General features: G+C 32.5%; 1 protein-coding gene across 3 annotated transcripts in view; it reads right to left on the reverse strand.

Annotated features, from left to right (window-relative positions):
* Nucleotides 1-1,645: 1,645 nt before the first annotated feature.
* CADM2 (cell adhesion molecule 2) overlaps nucleotides 1,646-22,338 on the reverse strand; it is a 1,075,448-nt gene continuing 1,054,755 nt past the window's right edge. For all 3 annotated transcript variants that reach the window (XM_032352192.1, XM_032352186.1, XM_032352199.1), the window contains 2 exons: nucleotides 4,251-4,376; nucleotides 1,646-3,414 (listed from right to left, as the gene is read on the reverse strand). In XM_032352192.1, coding sequence (XP_032208083.1) covers nucleotides 3,296-3,414; nucleotides 4,251-4,376 — 245 coding nt within the window. In that variant the 3' untranslated portion in view covers nucleotides 1,646-3,295. The remainder of the gene's footprint in view (nucleotides 3,415-4,250; nucleotides 4,377-22,338) is intronic.

The following is a 22,338-nucleotide window of genomic DNA, read 5'->3' on the forward strand; positions in this document are numbered from 1 at the left end:
ATGCAATATTAAGCATCTTGAATCAATATGAGATCATCCAGTTTCTAGATTAAACTCCAATATCAGGTTCCTTAAACTGCTTCTTGGGTTCTCTGGTAAAAGAAAACAAGTTGAAATCTCTCTCTCTCTCTCTTTCTCTCTCACACACGCACAGCCACAGCCACAACCACACCCACACAAACACACATGTCATGTGCTCATGTGCTCGATCTTTGCTCTTGCATTCATAAACTTTCCTTTTTCTTCCTAATTTTAATAATCATCCCATCTAGGACACTCAAAAATGGGAAAAAAAAAGAATGCTGTTTACACTTTTTTGATGGAGGACAATCAATTTACACTGTAAACAGTACACTGGCAGGGAATAGCTACTTTGGGTAAAGAATAATGTCTCATACTCTACTAGGGGTATATGTGTGTTCACACTCCTTCCATTCAGTTCCATAGCTACTGTGCTCAACAAGCAGAGACAGAATTTGGCTGTGTGCATACACATGTGCACATTTCACACATTGCAATCAACATGGTCCCATTTTTGTATTTTTTCCTGATTTTTATAGAAATGTGTAGAATTTTTATAATTTATTCCCTTGTTTGGTGGAAATAGAATAAATTTTAAAGAGAGTAAAATACAGTTCTATTGCTATATTTTTCAAGAACTAAAAATGATACCTAATTCAAATCTAACTATTTTAACTGGCTAAACATTTCATTAGAGCCCACAAATCTTAATATATTAGTTTCTTTTAAAGAGTTCTATTGGCTTTTTATATTACTCTAAAGGGTTAAAAGAGTCAAAAATTTTGAAATACAACCAATTTTTGATGTCTAATTTTATAGTGCTATAAATAATGATTGAGTTATTTAGGCAACAATTTAGCAGTTGGAGCAAGTAGAATATAGACAAAATGAAAAGGGATGTAAATACAGCATCTATGAAGAGTAGCAATTTTGTAAGTGCATCCTGAAATTAAGTTTTAAATAGTAATTGATGATGCAGTTTATACGACTTACTTCTGTAATAAGAACCTTTCCATTTTGTACTAACAGGATGGATTTTGTTTTGTGGAGTCTTTCTAAAGATTATGCATTGAAAGATATGAACAGTTTATAAACCTATTCTAGTTTCAATGTGTCTAGTAGCACCTACCTGATTCTCTCAAACTACCATACTATATTAACATATTATTGCATTTTTCCACAGATGGTATGGAGTGAACTGTAAAAACAAGCATGCAATCACATCAATGCAGACTTATTTCCTTAAAATGTCATACTGTATATGATTTATTATGTTAACACTCAACCACATCATATTATTTATGTTCTGTATATTCTGAAAAAGTGCTGCTTGACTGACATCGTCCTTTTTCTTTTGTGAGAAATCAACAAGATAAATGCTTCAACAATAAAAAAAAACAATTTAAAAATTCTAACGTTGTCTTTAAAAGTTTATACTTTTCTGATAAATAATCTAAGATACAGCACCCTTGTCTTCCATTTGATATTAATACATGATGTCATACTCAACCATTCTCATTTCCCAAAAATAAATTCCAAGATATTATTTTTAAAACCATAGGCCATCATACTTTCAGACATCACAAGTGTAGCTACCATATTGTCATATTTGTTTTCTTCTTAAAGGTGCAATGCTTGTGAATGGGAAAATAATTTTTATCTAACTGGATTTTTAATTTTTAGCATATAATAAATTTAATGAGAACTAATCTAGCAGTATTGTATTTTACTAGAAGAAATAATATGACTTTAGATTGACTCTGTCATATTTAAGAATACAGCATTTCTTAATGTTAAATACACCAAAATTTCAGAAATAATCCAGAGAAAGAGACTTTCACCTTGGAGTTAAAAGCATGGCAGAAATTCTCCATCACTAACTGTTCATAAGTTTGTACCTCACAAAATGCATAGACAGGAATTTAATATAAAGAATTAGTTCATTTATACAGAAAACATGTCTTAAACACTTCTTTTTGGCAAACCAACATAGGTAAGCAGCTCTGGAACTGCCAAATTAAAATTTGTAAATTTTTAGCAAACTAAGAGTTTACTTTTAGGTTATTATTCAACTGTGGTTGTAATTTAAAACCTGAGGCTGTGCACTGGTTGTTAGCTTAAAATTACCTTTCCTTATAACATTGTGCTTCCATTGTATAACAAATAAAAATTAACAAGAACTAGAAAAATTTGTTGTTGAACAGTGCTAGGACATACAGACAAAAATACTAATACATGTTATCTACTTATAATATTGGTTTAAGTAATATCTAAAGGGATATAATGGACATTAGAAAATGCTTACTTATGACTGAATTACCTACAGCCAAAAAAGTTAAATATGTATCAAATAATGTTTAATTGGATTTATTATATGCACTATATACAGATACTAAATGTCTCAAAATTGTGCCCTATGGATACTTCAATTTTGTTTAGGCAGGTGGGTCTTTATGGAGCAAATAAATTATAGAATCAAATTAGAGAAATGAATGAAATCTTTGTGATTCCTGAAGCAGTAAAATGTTTATAAAAATGTTTTGGTAAATGAAACTAAAATAACCAAATGGTCAGATCTATATAATTATATAAGATGTCATGTCATGATTGCAATGCATACACACATGGCTCCTGTATCAAATACTATATTTTTAAATAGCAAATTGATACAGCTTCACCAGTATTATCTCAAACATTCCAGAATATATTCTACAGTATTTTCAGTTGTGTTTTCTAGGGCGTATGTTTCCAAACATGTCTTTGAAGGCAGACATGTAGAAAACATTGTTGTAAACCTCTAATTTCTGATTAAACTTAGCTGTATTAGGTCTTTACCTAATCCTGTTCCTTGTGAAAACTGTCCAGTGGTACACTGACAAAATTTATGATTTAAAGGGAAAAAAATGAGGGCAAAAAACAAAAACAAAAACAAAAACACCTTTGCATACTTTTTTTCAACGTATAAAAACAATTCAATACCATGATCCAAGGAGATGATTAACATTGTTAAGGCTGTATATTCAAGCACTGTATGTTAAAAGAGCAATGGTGTGGAATTTAGGCAGTAAGAAATGTCCTGCATTATGGATGGTACAGTAATTAAAGAATGATGCTTTCAACAGCTGATTGTTGGTATACACTGGCTACTGATAGCAGTACGGTATGGAAGTTAATAAAGGTAGCAGAAGATGGTAGAAATGAATTCTGAAAGATGATAGCCAGTTTTCTCCAGCAGCCAGCCTGGTAAAGAAAACTCATAATCTTGGCCTGCATTTTAAATGAAATACTCTTTTTTCTCTTCAGCATTGACTTGGCTGCCTTCAGCATTGATAATGGCTGTGTCAGCATCCGGTGCATCTTCAGCCCCTTTAGCTTCATTTGTTAAGTATGTTCCTGTGGGTATTGGAAGAAAAAAAATATATATATGTCAATTCTGTGAGAATGGTAAGATAGCCAGCATTAAAGCTACATTCACTTATGAAGGAGCTTGTGCTAGATTTCTTATATGTTGGAACATATTCTGTGACATAATAAACCACACAATTCATTCTTCTACTGTTGCACACTATCTTTCAGTTTTCAGATATATATTATAGATGAAGCTGTGGCCAGGTTGACTAGAGGCAACTGCCTAACTAGTGTGGGTGATGAGTAGTTTGATTTCTTTAATGATGGATATAGACCATGTGCTCTGTGCAGCTGTAGCAATCAGGGTCCTTTGTTAAGATGTTGATAATGATCACATCAAACGTGTCATGCTCATTTTGAAAACTCCCCTTAAAAGAAGATTATGTCAATAGTTTGCTACCTAGCCCATTGCAAAAAAAATTACATATTTTCTTCACTAATATGGCCATATGTATATCTATAAACCTACAAACAAAAAATGTTGACCGAATGTTTAATATTATAGTTGAATGTCAGTCTAAGAGATAAATTATAAACTTGTTTTTTCCTTTTTTCTTTCTTCTTCTTTTTTTTTTTTTTTTTTTTTCCTGAGCCAGTGACTCACTCTGTGACCTTTAGCTATTGGTTAGACATTATTTTGTTAAACCAAACCAACCTTCATTAAGTAAAATAATCAAGATTTCTATGAAGTAATTTCATATTTAAATCTCTCTCTGTGTCACATATATACGTATACCCATTTAATTGTTCACGATAAAGCTAGTCTTCAGAATGTTTTTTGTTAAACTTAAGATAAGAATACTTTGTTAAATATTACCTACCTTTATGTCTTGCCAGATATCGACCAAGCAGAAATATAGAACACAGCGTCACAAATACAACTACGGCCACTATTCCTCCTATAAGAGCATGATCAGGGCCAGTCTGGCCAGCCAGAGCATTGGGATCTAGAGAAGAGAATAAAATATCATACAAATGATGTCTTATTTAAGCATAGAATATATATTTGCATTGGAATGAGTTCTTTTAAAAGTTAGCACATTTCTATTGAAATAAAATTTCATTAATGTGTATTAAACCAACCATCTAGTCAACAGGTATTCATTTATAAAACATACCTGGGGCTATAACATTTGCCACATCAATCACAGTTGTCATTGACTATACATTTTAAGACTGGATAAACAAATATACATATATAATTTTTTTTTAAATGGGAGAGAGAGCACATTAGGGTGGGGGAAGGGCAGAGGCAGAGGAGAGAGAATATTAAGCAGACTCCCCACTCAGCATGGAGCGTAAAGTGGTGCTCAATCTCATGACCCTGAACTGGGATCATGACCTGAGCTGAAATCAAGAGTCCCACACTTAACCAACTGAGCCATCCAGGTGTCAGGTCAAATAAACATGTATAATTTTGCATGGTTTATGCCTTTTCTTCCTCTTCTCCTTCTGAATATATGTGTGACTGTGTGTGTGTATGTGTGTATACACACATGTATAATTTTTAGTGTGATGGATACAGCTGTCTCACTTAAAAAATAAAACTGTGTCACGGGAAATGCTGGGACTGAAATGATAACTTGGAATTTATTATCATATAAATCTTATTTAAAGCTATAGCAATTGATGAACTCCCCAAGGGAGTAAGTCTAGATAGAGAGGAAAAGAAGTCTAAAAACTGAACTAAGGAACTCCCATATCTAAAGTCCTAGAAGAGAAAGTGCTTCCAGCAGAGCTGATTGAGAAGGAGAAAACAGTGAGATAGAAAAATATCCCACAGAGTACATTGTAGTTTTTCAAAGGAAAGAACATATTTCAAGGAGAGGAGGTTGTTACAAATTGGGTTAAATGTGATTGACAGAAGGAGGAAAATGAATACTCAGTGTAGAGGATTAACTGCCTATTTGACTTGTAGTTTTAGAGAAAGTAGCTGGAGAGATACAGATTAATAATATACTTTCACATTTGGTCTCTAGTAAAATTACAGGAAAGAGATGAAACCAGCAAAGGATAGCCAGTTTTCAAGCAGAAATGAAAAGATCAAAAGAAAACCTAGACAACTGGGAACTTCAAAAGTTTAGAAAATCAACTACCTACAGAAGCCACACAATAAGGGATAAAACTGAGTGAGATTTGAACAACAAAACCCACTAAGTCTACTGCAAAGATCAGGTTAAGTATACTCTCTACCCTCCCAAGACCATGCTGCCAATATCCTTATAGTAACTACTTATATTCTAAAGGAGGGATTTTGGGGACGGGGAAAGTAAAGAAATAAATTGGGCCTGGAAATTATGCTTTCAAAAGATCTTGAAGTATGATAATGGGCACATGAATATGACATATTAGGAGTCTAATGTGTTTTAATGAAACTATTATGAGAAAGTAGCATATATTTAGATAGGGGGAAAAAGTCCACTTAAAACTTCAAACAACCTCAGTTGTTTGAGGTTGAATGCAAGAGGTTGATGGTTGAATGCAAGTGGTAGAGTATAAAAGCTGTGCAGTTCCCATGAAGTACATATTCCCAAACATACACTCCAAATGTGACCATGGAATATAACTGACAGGCTAAACTTCCCATGGGGTAGAACTGCAGGAAGCAAATAAGTGTAGAGAAGAGAATTCCATTTCTTTAAGGAATTACAACTACTGCCAAGGCAGAGGGATCCTTTAAGGCTAGTCTGGCATGTTTTCATAATTGTTATGGATAATGACTACTCAGTGTTTCCTTTCTTTATTTCCAAATGGGAGCACTATATTAAGAAGCACTTCCTCATGGCTTTGTTCTTGCACTGTATTTTGTGTATGGGTAGAGAGGAGTATTAATAATTTGTCTTCTGATTCATTTGTCTCCAGACTAACATATCCAGATATGATGAAGAGGATATTTTGGGTATTTGAAGATCTTAGTCTTTGAGTTAGTTACATTGGCTTGATGGGACATTAGGTTGTCTTTTTGGACAGAGTATGGCAGTTGTTGGTGTCAGAAGAAGAGGTGAAGAAATATTTGGTGATCAGAAGGATATACTGGGAAAGATATTTCTAGCTAATTAAAAAATTTTTCATCTTCTTTCCATGCACAGAGCTAAACATTTTCCAGCTTCACTTCAGTTGAATGTAACTATGTGATCTGTGTTCTGGACAACAGAATGAAGGTCCAGCCAATAAAGACATCACACATGCAACTCTCCAGGGTGATCTCAGGAGACATAAATTGAAAATGAGAGAAGCTACAAGAGTAGGTACAGAAATAGATTATTCAGTCTCCACCTGGAAGAAAATTGTCCAATTAAAAATACATGCACCAAACTGCACAAGGGAAAAATAAATAAATAAATAATAAATTAGAAATTATAAAAATTTTATTTTAAAAACACCGTGCATTAAAAAGTTAATCTGTTATGGAAGCTATTGTTAATATATTTTTTATTATATACTTCTTGTATTTTCCTTAATTTCTGGCATTGGCTGTAAATATAAAAATTATAAAAAAAAATAAACAGGAAGAAAATGAAGCAAAAAATAAACCTGTCATGTCTTAGAATTCCCCAATCTTATTCCTTGTTTAGACACTTCAGAACCAGTTTCCAACCCCACTTCTTGCTTAAGTCCCCAAATGCAGATAGTCATAAATCATTTCCAATTTGTTTGCTGAATATCGCTCAGAACTGAGCACTCTTTGGGGGAACTGAGAAATCACTCCTGTTAATACATCTATGTACCTATTTCATTTCCTGAAGGTAAATTCTGAAACATGCTATTGCTGAACCAGTTGGCATAAACACTATTTAAAGGCATTTGATGAATAGTGCCAAATTATGTTGTAGAAAGATGGTATGAATTTATCCTGTAGCATCTACATCTGAAGGATTCCCCCCATAAAACTAACATCAGATGTTAAATTTTTTTTAAAAAAATTGCCAATGTAGTATTGCTAAGTGTTATATATTTAGTATTTATAAGTTTCCATAAATGTGTCTAACTGCTTTTGCCCATATGAATTCATTAATTTGAAATGGATACTTATTCATTTTGACCATTTTTCTATTCAAATTTTCTGTTTCAACAGCTTTCTCCATAGAAAGATGAATATTTTTAGTGAGTTTTACTTATTCTTCATTTATTATCTTTTCAGTGATGGATAAGCATTATAACTTTATGTAATCAAATCTATCAAACTTTTGTGTTATGATGTCTGACTTGTGGGTCATGATTTGAAATACTTTTGCCATGATGTGGTTATACACATATAGATCTGTGCTGTCATCTAACATTTTTATTGTCATATTTTAATCTACCTAAAATGTATCTTGGTCTATGGTTTGATGCTAAAGTATAAAACAGAACAAAAGAGAAGGAAGGAACTTCCTTCCTTCCTTCCTTCCTTCCTTCCTTCCTTCCTTCACTTCCTTCCTCCTTCCTTTTTTGAGAGTGAGCTGAGAGGGGCAAAGGGAGAGGAAGAAAGATAGAATCTTAAGCAGCCTCCATGCCCAGTGCAGAGCTTGACACAGGGCTCCAACTCACAACCCTGATATCATGACCTGAGCCAAAATCAAGAGATTTTGATTTGTCAAGAGACAATTAACAGACTGAGCCACTAGGGACCCCTGTACTTTATTTTCTAAAATATTATGTCTAGTATTTGTCAAGATTATATTTATTATTTTCATTTTATGACTATGAAACCTACTCAGTTTCCAACTTGTTTAAATAGTGTTTAAGTTGTTCTGTTAGGGTTTTCCTTTTTCTTTCTTTCCTTTTTTTTTTTTTTTTAAATCTATTTATTTGAGAGAGAGAGTGAGCATGAGAGGGGAGAGGTAAGAGGGAGAAGCAGAATCTCCGCTGTGTGGGGATCCTGATGTGGGACTTGATCTGGGGACTCCAGGATCATGAACATGAGTGGAAGGCAATTGCTTAACCAACTGAGCCACCCAGGTGCCCCAGATTTTTCTTTCTATTATTGATACCAATATGGATGACAATATCATCTTGATTCTGATGATCTCAGAATTGCAGCAAAAATCTAGAGGGACAAGCTGGAATCCTTCTTTTGACCATGGTAGGTCTCTTTACTCATCCCAATATCTAGAGTTACTTTTACATTTCCTATTTATCTAAAATTTGAAAGCAAATTGCAGTACACATCTCCTCATAGGAAACTTTCATGATAATAACATTCTTGAACCTTGGATATTTAAGTATTACCTTGTACAGTATATTAGTATAATGAATCCACAGTCAGATTCATTATAATTCACAACAATTAGTCAGTGTTCTGGCTCTTTGTTTTCCCTCACTCCACCAAGATAAATCTGAAATCATTCAGGTTTTTTTTTTTTTTTTTCCCCATCATTTAAGTGACCTGCTTTTTCTAAATGACTGCATTCTTTGTTTTTTCCTCCACTGTATTTTGATATTTTACCTAGATACATTTTTGTAATTTACCTCAAGTCAAAATGTTTTTTTCATTTGGAAACCTACTTTTTAAAATTAAAATCAAATTAGTTCATTTGATTTGAGATTATGAATTCTTTTTTTTTTAACTCTCTTTTGATTAACAATTATACTTTTTTTTTTCTATTTTCTTCTTCAGAAAATCCACATGTGTCCTGGTAGAAAATTCATATTTTATGTTGCATATGGGTCATTCCCTCTTTACTATTTTTATGATCATTTTACTAATTTACATTTTGTTTTAGTTATATTTCCCAAGTTTATCTTATGTTTATTTAATTTCACTTTCTACCATAGATTTTCCTTATTTCTTCCAAAAGAATTTTGTTATTGATTGTGACTTAGGTTTAACCACACTATTTAATCCCAGTGTGTACTTACTAGTAGATGTTTTAGGTAGTTGCGTACTATTGACAATAAGAAGTGACAGTTTTATAGTATTCTCTTTATTGTAGTATAACAATTCCATTTAAACATCTGGGAAAATGCTTTTCTTTGTTGAGCATACATTATTTCTCTTCTTTTACTGAAAATATTTTTCAATGCATACAAATTAGCTTTTATTCTGTTTACCCATACTTGCATTTTCTTTATTATTAATGTTGAAATGTTTTGAAGAAGGATTCTTTGTTCTGATGCTGGTAATTATTCCTGCTCAGCTTTACTGCTGCAAATCTATCCACCTACAGAAACTATCTTTAAAATAAAATATATATCATATGGCATCTGTACATAGTGGGTAGACTAGAAAGAGTCTTGGGATGTAGATCATTACTGGTGAGAAATTTCACTGATTTATTTCATGTATTTTGCCTATAATCTTCATGATCACAGTAGAATCTCAGATATGTGGACCATTCTTCCTTTTCTCTGTACAGTAAAACAATCTTTTTAGAATTTGTTTAAATAAATTTAAATTTATAGTGTTTTCATTTCATGTATTATCATTGTGTTTTAGATACATTTGTAGATATATTAATAGGACTTTCAGAGAAAGTAATGCAAACACATTTATTTGACTCTTTTCATTAATATTCTACATATACTCATAGTCTGTGAAGTAAACACTTCAAGTTTTAGCCTTCACCTCATCAGCAAAATAAGTCAACATGTGGTCCCATAATTTTTAAGGTTTCAAAGATATGATGGATATAGATGTTACTCTGCACATCTATTTGTTAATTAATTTTTTTTTAAATGAACACTGTTGGTTATGTTTTTCCTTTTCCTCCTTAACTGTTAGAGCTAAAAGTCTGTCTGTAATTTCTATTCTTAACAACTAAAACAAATGATTGAAATTGAGGATCAGATAAGTATCACCCTAATAACGAAAAATAATATATAATTTAAATGGCTTGGTCTCAGTTGGAATCTCTTATATATCTTCTCTCATATCTCTCTTACTGTCATAGCAATAAAAAAAAATTTAAAAGTACAACGTTCTGAAGTTCCTTTAGTGATAGCTGAGTCTTCATTATTATTCAGATAAATACATCATATATCTTAGACCATTATTCATTCTCAAGTGTTAGTCTATGATTTGAGGGAGATAGTCTCTTAACACTGGAGTAAGTAAATCCCAATGGATTTGGCAATAATTAGCAGTCTCTTCAGGTGACAATGCACAAACACAAAGAATACTGTAGAACTAAAACTTTCTAAATTTAACATTTTTCAATTTGGGTTACTGAACACTTACTAAAGTTCTCCAAAGAGAAAATTATGTCAAATAATAATATTTAGGTTCATAATTTCTGATATTCAGAAGGGTAGAAAGTAACCTTATAGTTTTATTTAACACCTTAACAAGGAGAAACCTAAATTATGTAATTCTATCCCTGAAATCATTGCTGGGGGTTTCTATCAAGTAGCTTGTTTGTCATAAGTTCCCCTTTAAAATGAAAAGTATAAACTCCAAAGAAAGAACATCTGACTTTCTAGGATCACATCATGCAGAATTCATAAATGCTACATAGTTTTTAATTCAAGTGTTAGAATTATTTTATGATAAGTAATTTTATAAGTTATCATATATGATTTCCAGCTTGAAAAAAAAATGGTAAGAAAGAAGTAAAACTAAGATCATTTATGTAAATATTTTAAAATTAGTTTTCAAGCCTCTTTTTTTTTTGTTTTAAAGATTTTATTTATTTATTTGACAGACGGAGATCACAAGTAGGCAGAGAGGCAGGCAGAGAGAGAGGAGGAAGCAGGCTCCCTGCTGAGCAGAGAGCCCGATGCGGGGCTCGATCCCAGAACCCTGGAATCATGACCTGAGCCAAAGGCAGAGGCTTTAACCCACTGAGCCACCCAGGCACCCCTTCAAGCCTCTTTTTAAGAGAATGATTTTTCATTGTATATTAAAATATATATGTTTTCAAGGCCACATTTGGATTAACAATTGTAATTTTTTTAAATGATAAGATTCTAAGGATGTGTACTGTAATAAACATGCTAAGTCACTCATGAAACTAGTAAAAAGTTTTTACTGTTTTCTTATTGAAATCTAATAAATACTATCTACAAAGCTTTAAATATCAGGGTTCAGATGATACATTCATTATCAATAGTTCAGTATCATTTTTTAAAAGATTTTATTTATTTATTTGACAGACAGAGATCACAAGTAGGCAGAAAGGCAGGCAGAGAGAGAGAGAGAGAGAGAGAGAGAGAGAAGAATAAGCAGGCTCCCCACTGAGCAGAGAGCCTGATGCGGGGCTTGATCCCAGGACCCTGGGATCATTACCTGAGCAGAAGGCAGAGACTTTAACCCACTGAGTCACCGAGGCACACCAATAGATTAGTATCAATTTTAAAAATATGGAGTAATGAATTGGATAGTAGACCAGAAAACTGCCAATTAAGTTTGAGACTAAAATAAAGAGAAATCTTTGACAAATCTAGGATTGGAATTCAATGTCAATATTGAAAAATATGAGTAAGAAAAAGCTGGAACAAATACAAGAATTAATGAAAGAAACAGTGCCTCTTATAGAAAAGTCACTAAATAGTTCCCTAGTAACATTCATCAGTCATTGTGAGTCAAGATTCAAATGAATCAAGAACAGAATAGTACAAATTTAGATCAAATATGACCAGACTGCATGATAAGAGCCATTTCAACAGTAAATCCACTTATATTCTGTACCCATTTGAAAGCATTTTTTAAAGTGATTGAAAACTCTTGGAGAAATTTCAGTTTAACTATAAAATGGTTCAAAAGTATGAAATTTAACTCAAAAATAAGTGTAAAGCTGGGATTGTCACAGTTAGAAATAGAAAGCATAAATAACTTTTCAAGTTTACTTTCCCTAAGTGATTCTGAATCATAATCAAATGACATCTAGCATTTCTACTGAATCTTCTCTTGCTGGGAATGTACTTGCTTTGTGTATTTAAGACTTTAGAAAGTAGGTTATTCTTATTTTAAGAAACAGCTATGGTCTGAATTGTGTTTCCCACGAAATCCATATGTTGAAGCACTATTCCTCACTGTAGTGGAACTTGGAGATGGAACCATTGGGAGAAAACTAGGTTTAAATGAGATCATGATGGCGAGGATCTCACAGTGAGATTAATGCCCTTAAAAGAAAAGATACCAGAGCTAAGTCTCCCTCTCTTTCTCTTTCCCTCCCTCTCTCTGTCTCTCCTGCTCTGCCATGTGAGGACACAATTTGAAGGCAGCTCTCTGCAAGCTTGGAAGAGAGCTTTCTCCAGAACCTGGCCATCTTAACCTTCTAGCTTCCAGAACTGTGAAAAGTAAATTTCTGTTGTTTAAGGCAATCAATGGTATTTTATTTTTGGCAACCTGAACTGACTAATGTGGAAACCGTATTATGATTTTTTTCATGTGTTCTCTCACTTGACTTATGTAAAAATTTAAGGCCATAAGAAATAGACTTGGGGAAGTTTGGATAATCCATACTCATTCCCAGTCAATTTTTTTGGAGACAAATAGAAGACACAAGACTATACCAATCAATTACTTTTAGGGAGTTACCTATGATTGAGTTGTACATTGTATTAGGTGCTGTAGTGAGTTAACCCTGAAAACCCCTCAATATGCTCACCCACCTATGTTTCACAGTGGTTAAGATGTAATGATTGACACCCAGAACATCAGATGAAATAGATCTTGGAATGAAACTATGTTGTACTGTGTACACAAATAAAAGGAAAACCGTAGAATTGAAAAAAAGCCAGTTAAAGTCTTCAAGTCAAAGAATTGCTCACAAAATCCTGGATTTACAAATTGTTTATACCAAACCACTTACTTAATTGTTTATACCAAACCACTTACTGCTTACCACTTATTGCTACTGATTTGACTTTAAACAAGTTTCTTAACCTTTTCATCTTTAAAATGTGAATAATTCTTATTTTCCAGAGTTGTCAAAGATTAACTGTGTTACTGTACATAAAGAGCTTAAAGGCATATTTGACACAATGTAATGTAAGCACTATCTAACAGTTATATGCGGGGGAGGAAGGTGGAAAATATAAATTGCTCTGTAGAAAAATATAGCCTTCTTTTTCCAACTTCTAAAAAACTATTCAGGACTTTTGCTCTACATGATAATGGTGAACTGTTCTAAGTGTCTGAATATTTGAAAAATGGGGAGGGGATATTAATAGAAAAAATTTGCATAACATGAGATTGAAGAAAATGAAACTAATGGGAGTTTGATGGGTGAGGATTAAATGAGAGAATAATTTATTGAGTCTTTAATCTATGCCAGGTTCTGTGTTATAAATGGCTTATTTTATTCAAAGCATGCAAAGTGTTGACTCAGAAAATCATAGTTATTATTAATGTAAAGATTGATAAATTATGGGACAGCTTGTCTAAGCAAGTTTTTGGGATAGTTTTTGAAAGACTTTAAAAATAATTATGAAAGTCAGTTTTTAGAATGTGTCAGATGACTTCTATTTTGAGAACAAGTTTATTAAAATATTTTTTCACACAATTGTATTTTCTTTTCTTCTGCCCATCCTGGGTAAGTGACTTGACTTCCTGTTAGTATTGTTTCTTCATCCCTTAAAATATTCTTCTTTCCCTATGCCTATGTAAAGTCCAAACAACCTTGATTGGCTCCCCTTGTCAATTAGTCCTGAATTGTTTCATTCAGAAATGGCTTTTCTCTGGAATTAATTCACTTGCTTTAGTTTTATGTTCCCCAAAGAAGTTTACTTGACAGAAGTTTACTTGAAGAGGAAAGTTATATCTTTTATTTGTAAAATCACCGAAATAACAATTTTACACAATTCTTAGAACCCAGCAGACTGAATGAGTGAATGGATAATATTAAATTCTTATACTAAATTCCAAAAAGAACCTGGATCTTTGGATACCATTTGTTGTGCCAAGCAATAAATCACTACTCTTGGCATTAAATTATTGGTTAAAAAATAATAATGCTGTTACTATTTAAATATTTTAGAAATTAGTACTAAGTAAAAATGACTCATCCAGATTTGTACTTAAGGCTTTGGATGATTTGGTCCTAACATTAAATTTGAATTCTTACTATGTATTTAAGGGCCTATTTTACTTTTTCTAAATGGAATAATGCTTCATAAAGAAAGTCACTATTGCAAAACCTTAGAAATAGTTATACATAATTTCCCGATAAAAATATATTACTTTTGGCAGTATATGACATTTGCAAAGTCCCTAGAGGAAAATATATCAGTATATTCACTCAAGGATCATCTATTACCTTCTAATTTTATGTACAATCCCTGTTCTAACAAAAATACTTAAGCACAATCTCTAAAGGATAAAAAAAAATGAAAATATATTGTTCTTTGTATATGTACAGTGATTTACACATAATTTTAACTATGAACAACGTGTATAGGGACTCTAAATCTATGGATTCTAACCTAAGGTTACATCACACAGCAGATTTTCATTAATAGGAAAATTTCCGGCAAGTGCAATGCTTAGCCTTTCTTCTGCCCCCAAAATTGTATTCCATTATCATTCTCATAAATATACATGCTGTCACACATTTCTAGATATAATAGCATCTACGCCTTCCTATTAAGAAAGATTAGGACAATAATTATAAAATTATTTTGTTTGTTTTGTTTTGAATTTAGTGTTTCAAGGTTATTTCGCTTAGAGATATCATCAATTTATAGACTGTTTTAGCAAGTGAGGTGTGATTATCAGTGACACAAAAGTGAAGTGTTGCTACATCCTACACAGACCTTATACACTGCCCTATAAATTCTCTCCTGCAAGAATTGTCTCCACTCAAGATCATTTGACATTTTTTATGAGTTAACAGGTTTCCTAATTATGTAACAATTGATTTCATTAACAGGTATTATAGATAGTTAACAATACACAAGACCTAAACAACATATGCACTTGAATAAGATTCTCTATTTGTCCTAGAGAACTAAAATTTAAGTGGAAAATTTCTCCACAAAAATGTGTTCTTGTTTTTGGATAAAGTAGGCTCCAGCACAAATCTCTTCATTTTGCTAATCTTCCGCTCTCAGGATACTATTTCTTTGACTACTTCGAATGAGGAAACTTTTCAGCTCTGAAGAATTTGAACAATCCAGAGAGGGCTCTTATCCAGCAGAGTAGTGTAACTATTAGGAGCAAGGGCCCTTTGCAAATGCTTCACCTCATTTAGCACTGACATCCAAAAGGGGAGAGAACTTCCAGAAGGTGATTACCTGTGTGTAACAGGAGGAAGGTGAAAGAGAGGAATGTTCTTTAAAGTTATCTATGAGATCAAGAGAACAAAACAAGGTCTTAGGTAGCCATGGGATTATTTACTGCTTGAACAAGTTAGTTAAGTTATCCATTAGGCAGAAGACACCGAGTGTAATTTTACTGCTTTAAACAGTAGTCTCTCTTTAGGACTGAAGATCTGAAATAGTATCATTCAGAACCAAAAGACCCAGGTATCACTTCAGTTTGACATTCTTAGAGTTTCACTGTTCTACAACTATCAATAAGGATGTATACCTTTTCTGCCTTCCTCTAAGAGTTATTGTTAATATGGAGCCTGTACATGTAAGTCACATCTAACAGGTGCTCCATATATAATATAAAATAATGAGCTTTGTTAAGGTTAGGGACTATAAACCTGTATTTTGTAGTTTTACTTTATTTTCAGATAAAATGTGCTTAAATTCATTCTTCAGTGTGCAATTTCTCTTACATTTATGTGATCTATAGAAGTTGCTGTATTTTTTATTCTATTGCCTCATGTCTTTCTCACTAGGAACTGTTCTGCCTTCAATTTTAACAATACCTAACTCTTTGCACATCACTGGTCTCAGCCTACACACATTAAATAAATAAATGGGAACAACCATTAAGAAGGTAGACAAATTGCTAGTATATGACATTGCCATATGTCTATGTTGGCAATGTACTCTGTGCAAATCTAAAAGAATGAATTAAAGTATTTTTAAGCAGACTGGAAGTTAAAGAATTTGTATGCCATGTTTTCTGCAGAAGAGTCAAATCTAGATTTAAGCATATTTCTTTTTAAACTAAATTAAAAAGAAATGACCTAATAGAAACTAAAGGAAGTATTTATTGGATAAAACCATAGTAGGGCAGATTTAATTTCAAAACACTTCGAAAATATAAAGTATAAATGTTTGACAATGAGAATATTTATAACACTCTACATTAGTCTAAAAACTTTAGTCTGGAGCAATTGTTTATGTCAACTCATAGCAGAAAGGATTGCAATGGAAGAATAAATATTTAAAATGATGAGGAAGGATCACCTGTGAATATGTCCATTTTTTTTTTTTTTACTGGGCCAAGTTATTAGAAACACAGTACCACTGCTACTAAAATAATTGCCCTTCAGAAACCAGTCAGCTCTGAAATGTGTGCTATATTACTGGTCAAATTCAGTCAAATGAATAGCCTTGTATCTATTAATATTTTTAAATTGATTGCCCTGGTAATAATTACAATAGTCATACTGACTATGTTCATATAAGTTTTTTAAAACTACTATAAATGCTCATTGAATAAATTCTCCAGTTACAATAAAGAATATATTCTAAAGAATATAATATACACATTCTCTTTATATATCATTTGGAAGAGACTGTCACATACCAGTGGGAAAAGCTTATGTATGTTTTAAATTTCAAATTTAAGTTTACTGGAATCTTACTCCAGTATTTTTTCATATACTAAGTTATGTTCAAATAGAAAGTAAATCTCTTCTATTTTGCCCTTACTAGTCTTTTATACAATAGCTGTTGGACCAGTATGTTACTTAAAATCTCTCTGCCTCAGTATCCACATATATAACACAGGATAATAGTGGTAAGAGGCACAAAGAACTTTTGTGTGAATCAAATGAAGTAATATATATAAATAAAGATCTTAGAACCACCTCTGGCCATAAAAGATAATGATAATGGTTAATATTTATTAAGAATATTTTTCTTATCATTTTATTAAATATATTCAATGATTAACTTATTTTATCCATAAGCCAATCTTACAACATGGTTACTGTTTTCATATCAAATTTAGTAGATTTTATAGTAAATATTCAATAATTCTTTTTATCATTTAACTGAGGTACCAATCTCCAAACTGAAAATGGAAACTAATGCAAGCTGAATTAGACTGGTATGAAAGCATTCTCATTGGAGGAAAAGTGTCATGGAAAGGTTATATCATGACTAATGTATATTAAAAACTAACTGACATTTGCACGGAAATGATCATGTGAACAACTTTCTCAAGTTTAACAAGGGATTTCATTCCTGAGATTCTTTGCTTTCTCTGTGTTGTGTTCCCTTCTTCTTCCCTCCTCCTCCTCCTCCTCCTTCTTTTTTATTTTTAAAGATTTTATTTATTTATTTGACAGAGAGAGAGAGAGAGATCACAAGTTGGCAGAGAGGAAGGCAGAGAGAGAGGGGGAGGCAGGCTCCCTGCTGAACAGAGATCCCGATGTGGGGCTCAATCCCAGGACCCTGAGATCATGACCTGAGCCGAAGGCAGAGGCTTTAACCCACTGAGCCACCCAGGCGCCCCCTTCTTCTTCTTTTTGGTTGTTGTTCTCTTTTCATACCATTTCAGGAGAAGATTGGAAGATAAGAATCAAAGACCAAACATCACTGGGTGTCCTCTTTACCCCATCTTCCAAAATGGCCAAGGCTGGTAAACAGTGGCTAGACTTAACAAATTCACCAATAAATTTATTCAAACCCAAAAGGTTTGTAGAAAAATATGTTTGGAGTTCAAATTAAAGATTTACAAGAAAAAATCAGTCTCTTAATTTAATTGATAAGGCATAATAAAAATTTACTGGGGTATCTCAAACATTATATTATGGAAAGCAATTCAGAATGTCACTTCTTTTTTTTGGATCTATTGAATATATTTATTTACCCACCTATAGGAAGAACTTTGGAAGAAGGCTGTATCAAATTTAGTGATTTCTGACTGGTGTGAGGTGATATCTCATTGTGGTTAGGAGAAGAATAAATGAAACAAGATGGGATTGGGAGGGAGACAAACCATAAGTGACTTTTAATCTCACAAAACAAACTGAGGGTTGCTGGGGGGAGGGGGTTTGGGAGAAGGGGGTGGGATTATGGACATTGGGGAGGGTATGTGCTTTGGTGAGTGCTGTGAAGTGTGTAAACCTGGTGATTCACAGACCTGTACCCCTGGGGATAAATATATATGTTTATAAAAAATAAAAAATTAATTAAAAAAAAAAGTGATTTCTTCTAATATGAATTTAGAGGAAAATATCAGTTCAACTCCAAGGTAGTTAACTCTTGGATATCTGGCTCAATTTTACATAATTTATATATTTAATATCTGTCAAGAGCTGCCATATCCTCACTGTCATTAACCTCACAGACATCAATAATTAAGTGATCAGATAGCTCTCAGATCTAGACATTGGATATGACAGAAGAAGTTGTGTGCATATTTGTGAGTATAAAATAAACTCTGTTATTCCCAAAATAAATGAAAAGTTTGCATGAAACATACCATGCTTAATATACAACAATGCTTTCAATTTAAGCACACATGAATTTGCATATTTCATGAAATAATGGACTGTGTTTTTTTAAATTTAAGAAATAAGTATGCAAAGTGCAACTAAACCTGTAACAAACTCTTCAGAGGAATTTGACTTAAATATTAATGAGTGGCAGATATGCTCATAAAATAATTCTGCCCTTACAAATTAATATGAAGTACGATTATATGTAAAATTATGTCCTACATCATTGTTAAAAAGCACTGGGCCTAAATTCCTGTTATGCATAAAATATAATTACTCATTTTAACAACTATTACATACACAGCACTTTGTAGAGCAAGCATACAAATGAAAAGACCTAACTGAAAGTTCTGAGATACATTTACTAAAGTCATTTAAACTATACTGAAAAAAATTTAAATGGCAAGATTAAAATACCTGCAATTTGTATTCTAAACTCTGTCCTGTGGTCATGAACATAGTTGTTTGTTTGTTTGTTTTTTTAAGATCTTATTTATTTATTTGAGAGAGAGTGAGAGCATGAGAGGGGAGGAGGTCAGAGGGAGAAGCAAACTCTCCATGGAGCTGGGATTCAGATGCGGGACTCCCAGGACTCTGGAATTGTGACCTAAGCCGAAGGCAGTCACTTAACCAACTGAGCCACCCTGGCGCCCCAACATAGATTTCTAAAACTTTTTTGAAGTGATACCTAATACCTAAGACTGTCCTAGAATTTTAATGGAAGAGACTTAAATCTTTCTTCTAATTAAGCATTACACATAAAATTTAGAAGAGATTATGTCCATAGATACCACTAAATATATAACCTAAAATAAAACATATTCTAATTGTGATTGGAAACTTAGTGTAGTTAAATAATCATTCTTCAAAGTTTAGCAAAATTGTTTATTTCTGTTTTGATAATAAATGGAGTGTTGTTTAGTTCCCTCCTTCTTCCTTTGTCCCACCCTCCACATAAAATCCCTTTTTCCACATTCTTCCCTATTAGCTGTCATTCACCAAGTTCAAATTGCCTAGCAAGATAACATATCAAGAAAATAACAAAGAACAAACTTATTTTCTCAAGGCTAAGGCCACACAGCTCAGCACCAGAAATGTTAATATCTGCCTCTCCATTTTGTTCACTGACTCATAACTGTCTTTTCTTTAACTTTAATATGAAAGAAACTTTAAGTATTTTTTACCTGTAAGATTTTCTGTTGACAGAAGTATAACAGGGGAGAAAAAGTCTCAAAATAAGCTTTTACCAAAGAAGAATTTAAAAACTTGCTTTTTATGAAAAAAAAAAAAAAAAAAAAAAAAAAACAACTCACCATAAAAGTGAGAGTAAATGAATCAAAGTCTCAGTTAAGTCTTCTCTTATAGTTACAGAGGCTCAAATTGGATTCAACCAACTATGAATTGGATGACCCTGGACAATTTACTTAACTCTCACCGAGTCTTGGTTTATACTTCTGTAAAATATCTTTACTGATCATCTGTCTTATAGAATTGCAGTGAAAGTGAAAGAACATCTGACATGAAAAGTTCTTAACATGGTACCCAGCAGAGAATCAATATGTTATCCTTGCTTATACAATTGACACTTTTCAAGATTTACCTAATTTGAAATGATAGTTAGTGAAACCAAGAGAAATAAAGAAGTCACCAAACTTAAAGACATTCTTAACTGAGAGGAAAAATAACCACTAAATAACTGCAGTGTATACCATATTAACCTAAAGTTAGGGGAAAAAAAAGATAATTTATTGATAGGGTGATTTTGTTTTTTAATTAGCATTTTAATTAGAATAAAAAATCTTATGCAAGTTTACTATGACAACAGTAATAGCTATTAATAGAATTTTAATCAAGCAATAACAATTTTGAATATCATTTCAGAATATGTATGTGGTTTAACTGACTGCTTATTAGTTATGTCATCTTATGTTAATAGAGACCTATTATTTTTCTTTTTTCAGTTATAGCTCACTTTATGGATTTCAAAATTTTAATTACATTTTTCTCTTGAAAAACATCAACAATATATAAGAAGATGCCACATTTTTTGTGAATACTTTAGGAGCTGTGTGTGTTTCTTTTTTAAAATTCCTTTTTTCTGACTTTGAAAATAAAATAACATAATCATAATACAAATTTCCAAATGTTAAAGAAATATGTACCATTAAGTTGAAGTCTTTTTTTACCTCCATTCTCTAGAGAAACCTCCATCGATTTTATCATTCATATTACTTAAATTATTTTTATACATACTAACATGGCTTGGTTTTGCTTATTCATATTTTAGCACCATGTAAAACAGCTGAAGTAGAATAGTCAGGATTTATTCATCTAATATTAAGTAAAGTTTTGCTATCTAACACTTTTCTCACTGGAAAATTCTAAAAAGTGGACTCTGTGATAATCTCCTTTTCCTATCACTAATCCAAGAAAATGTCATATACTTTCCCTTACACTAAATTTAGGTGTAGCAGATATTCAGGATCCTAGGTTTGGCATTAGAAATGTGAGTGTATTTTACTTCAGTGTGTCCTTGTTGGTGTTTTGTTTATTATTTTTTGTAAGACATTAGCTGTGTAATTTATACTTCACTTTACTTAATACTCATTGTAGTAACATGAAGGAACAAAAGAATAAACAATCCTGTGGACTGATCAGAAGCCCCTTTCTCCTCTTACATAGATTAACAGAGCTTTTACTTTATCTTACTTCCTTGAGGTACCATGTGATTTGTAGCAATACTCTAGTCTAGGCAGTGATAGATGGAAATTCTACCCAGAGGGTCAGGATTACATCAGTTTGCAACTGACAAACTCATTTCCTGACTTCTCTTGAGACACTAATAAGGCCTTGAATCAAAGGTCCAGTGTAATTACCATGTGTATTTCAGATTAAATAAATGTGATAAAAGCTTCCATCTGGCTGTTGATCAAACATGTGGGGAGATGCTGATTTCCAGTGACATATTGCAATATGCCTATTGTAACAGTCCCTGATGCCTTCCTGTAAATTACTTACATTTGGGATTACTTGATTTAGGCAGACAGAAATATTACTCACTTCTTAAGTGCTGCTCAATGGGAGTTTGCAAGATGTAGTCTAATCTTACACTTGTTAAGGAAGACATTAAGAAATAATGGAGCCATGTTTGTTGTACTAAATGACAGTTCTGCTCAAACTACTTGAAAAAGGCAAGCTTAATTTCATATCAACCAGGAACTTGATGTTCTTGATGACAGAAGACTACATCTAAAGGGACTGGAAATTAAGATACTAGATAAATGGTTGATTGTATTAGAGAATGCTCAAATTTTGATAAATGAATGAAATCTCGATATTTACTTTAGCAAACAACATCAATAGCATAGTAGAAGTATTGAGAGCTAAGTGAATTTTTGGTAAAAAATTTCAGAGATTT

Source organism: Mustela erminea, chromosome 1, assembly GCF_009829155.1.
Source record: "Mustela erminea isolate mMusErm1 chromosome 1, mMusErm1.Pri, whole genome shotgun sequence".
Taxonomy (NCBI): Eukaryota; Metazoa; Chordata; class Mammalia; order Carnivora; family Mustelidae; genus Mustela; species Mustela erminea.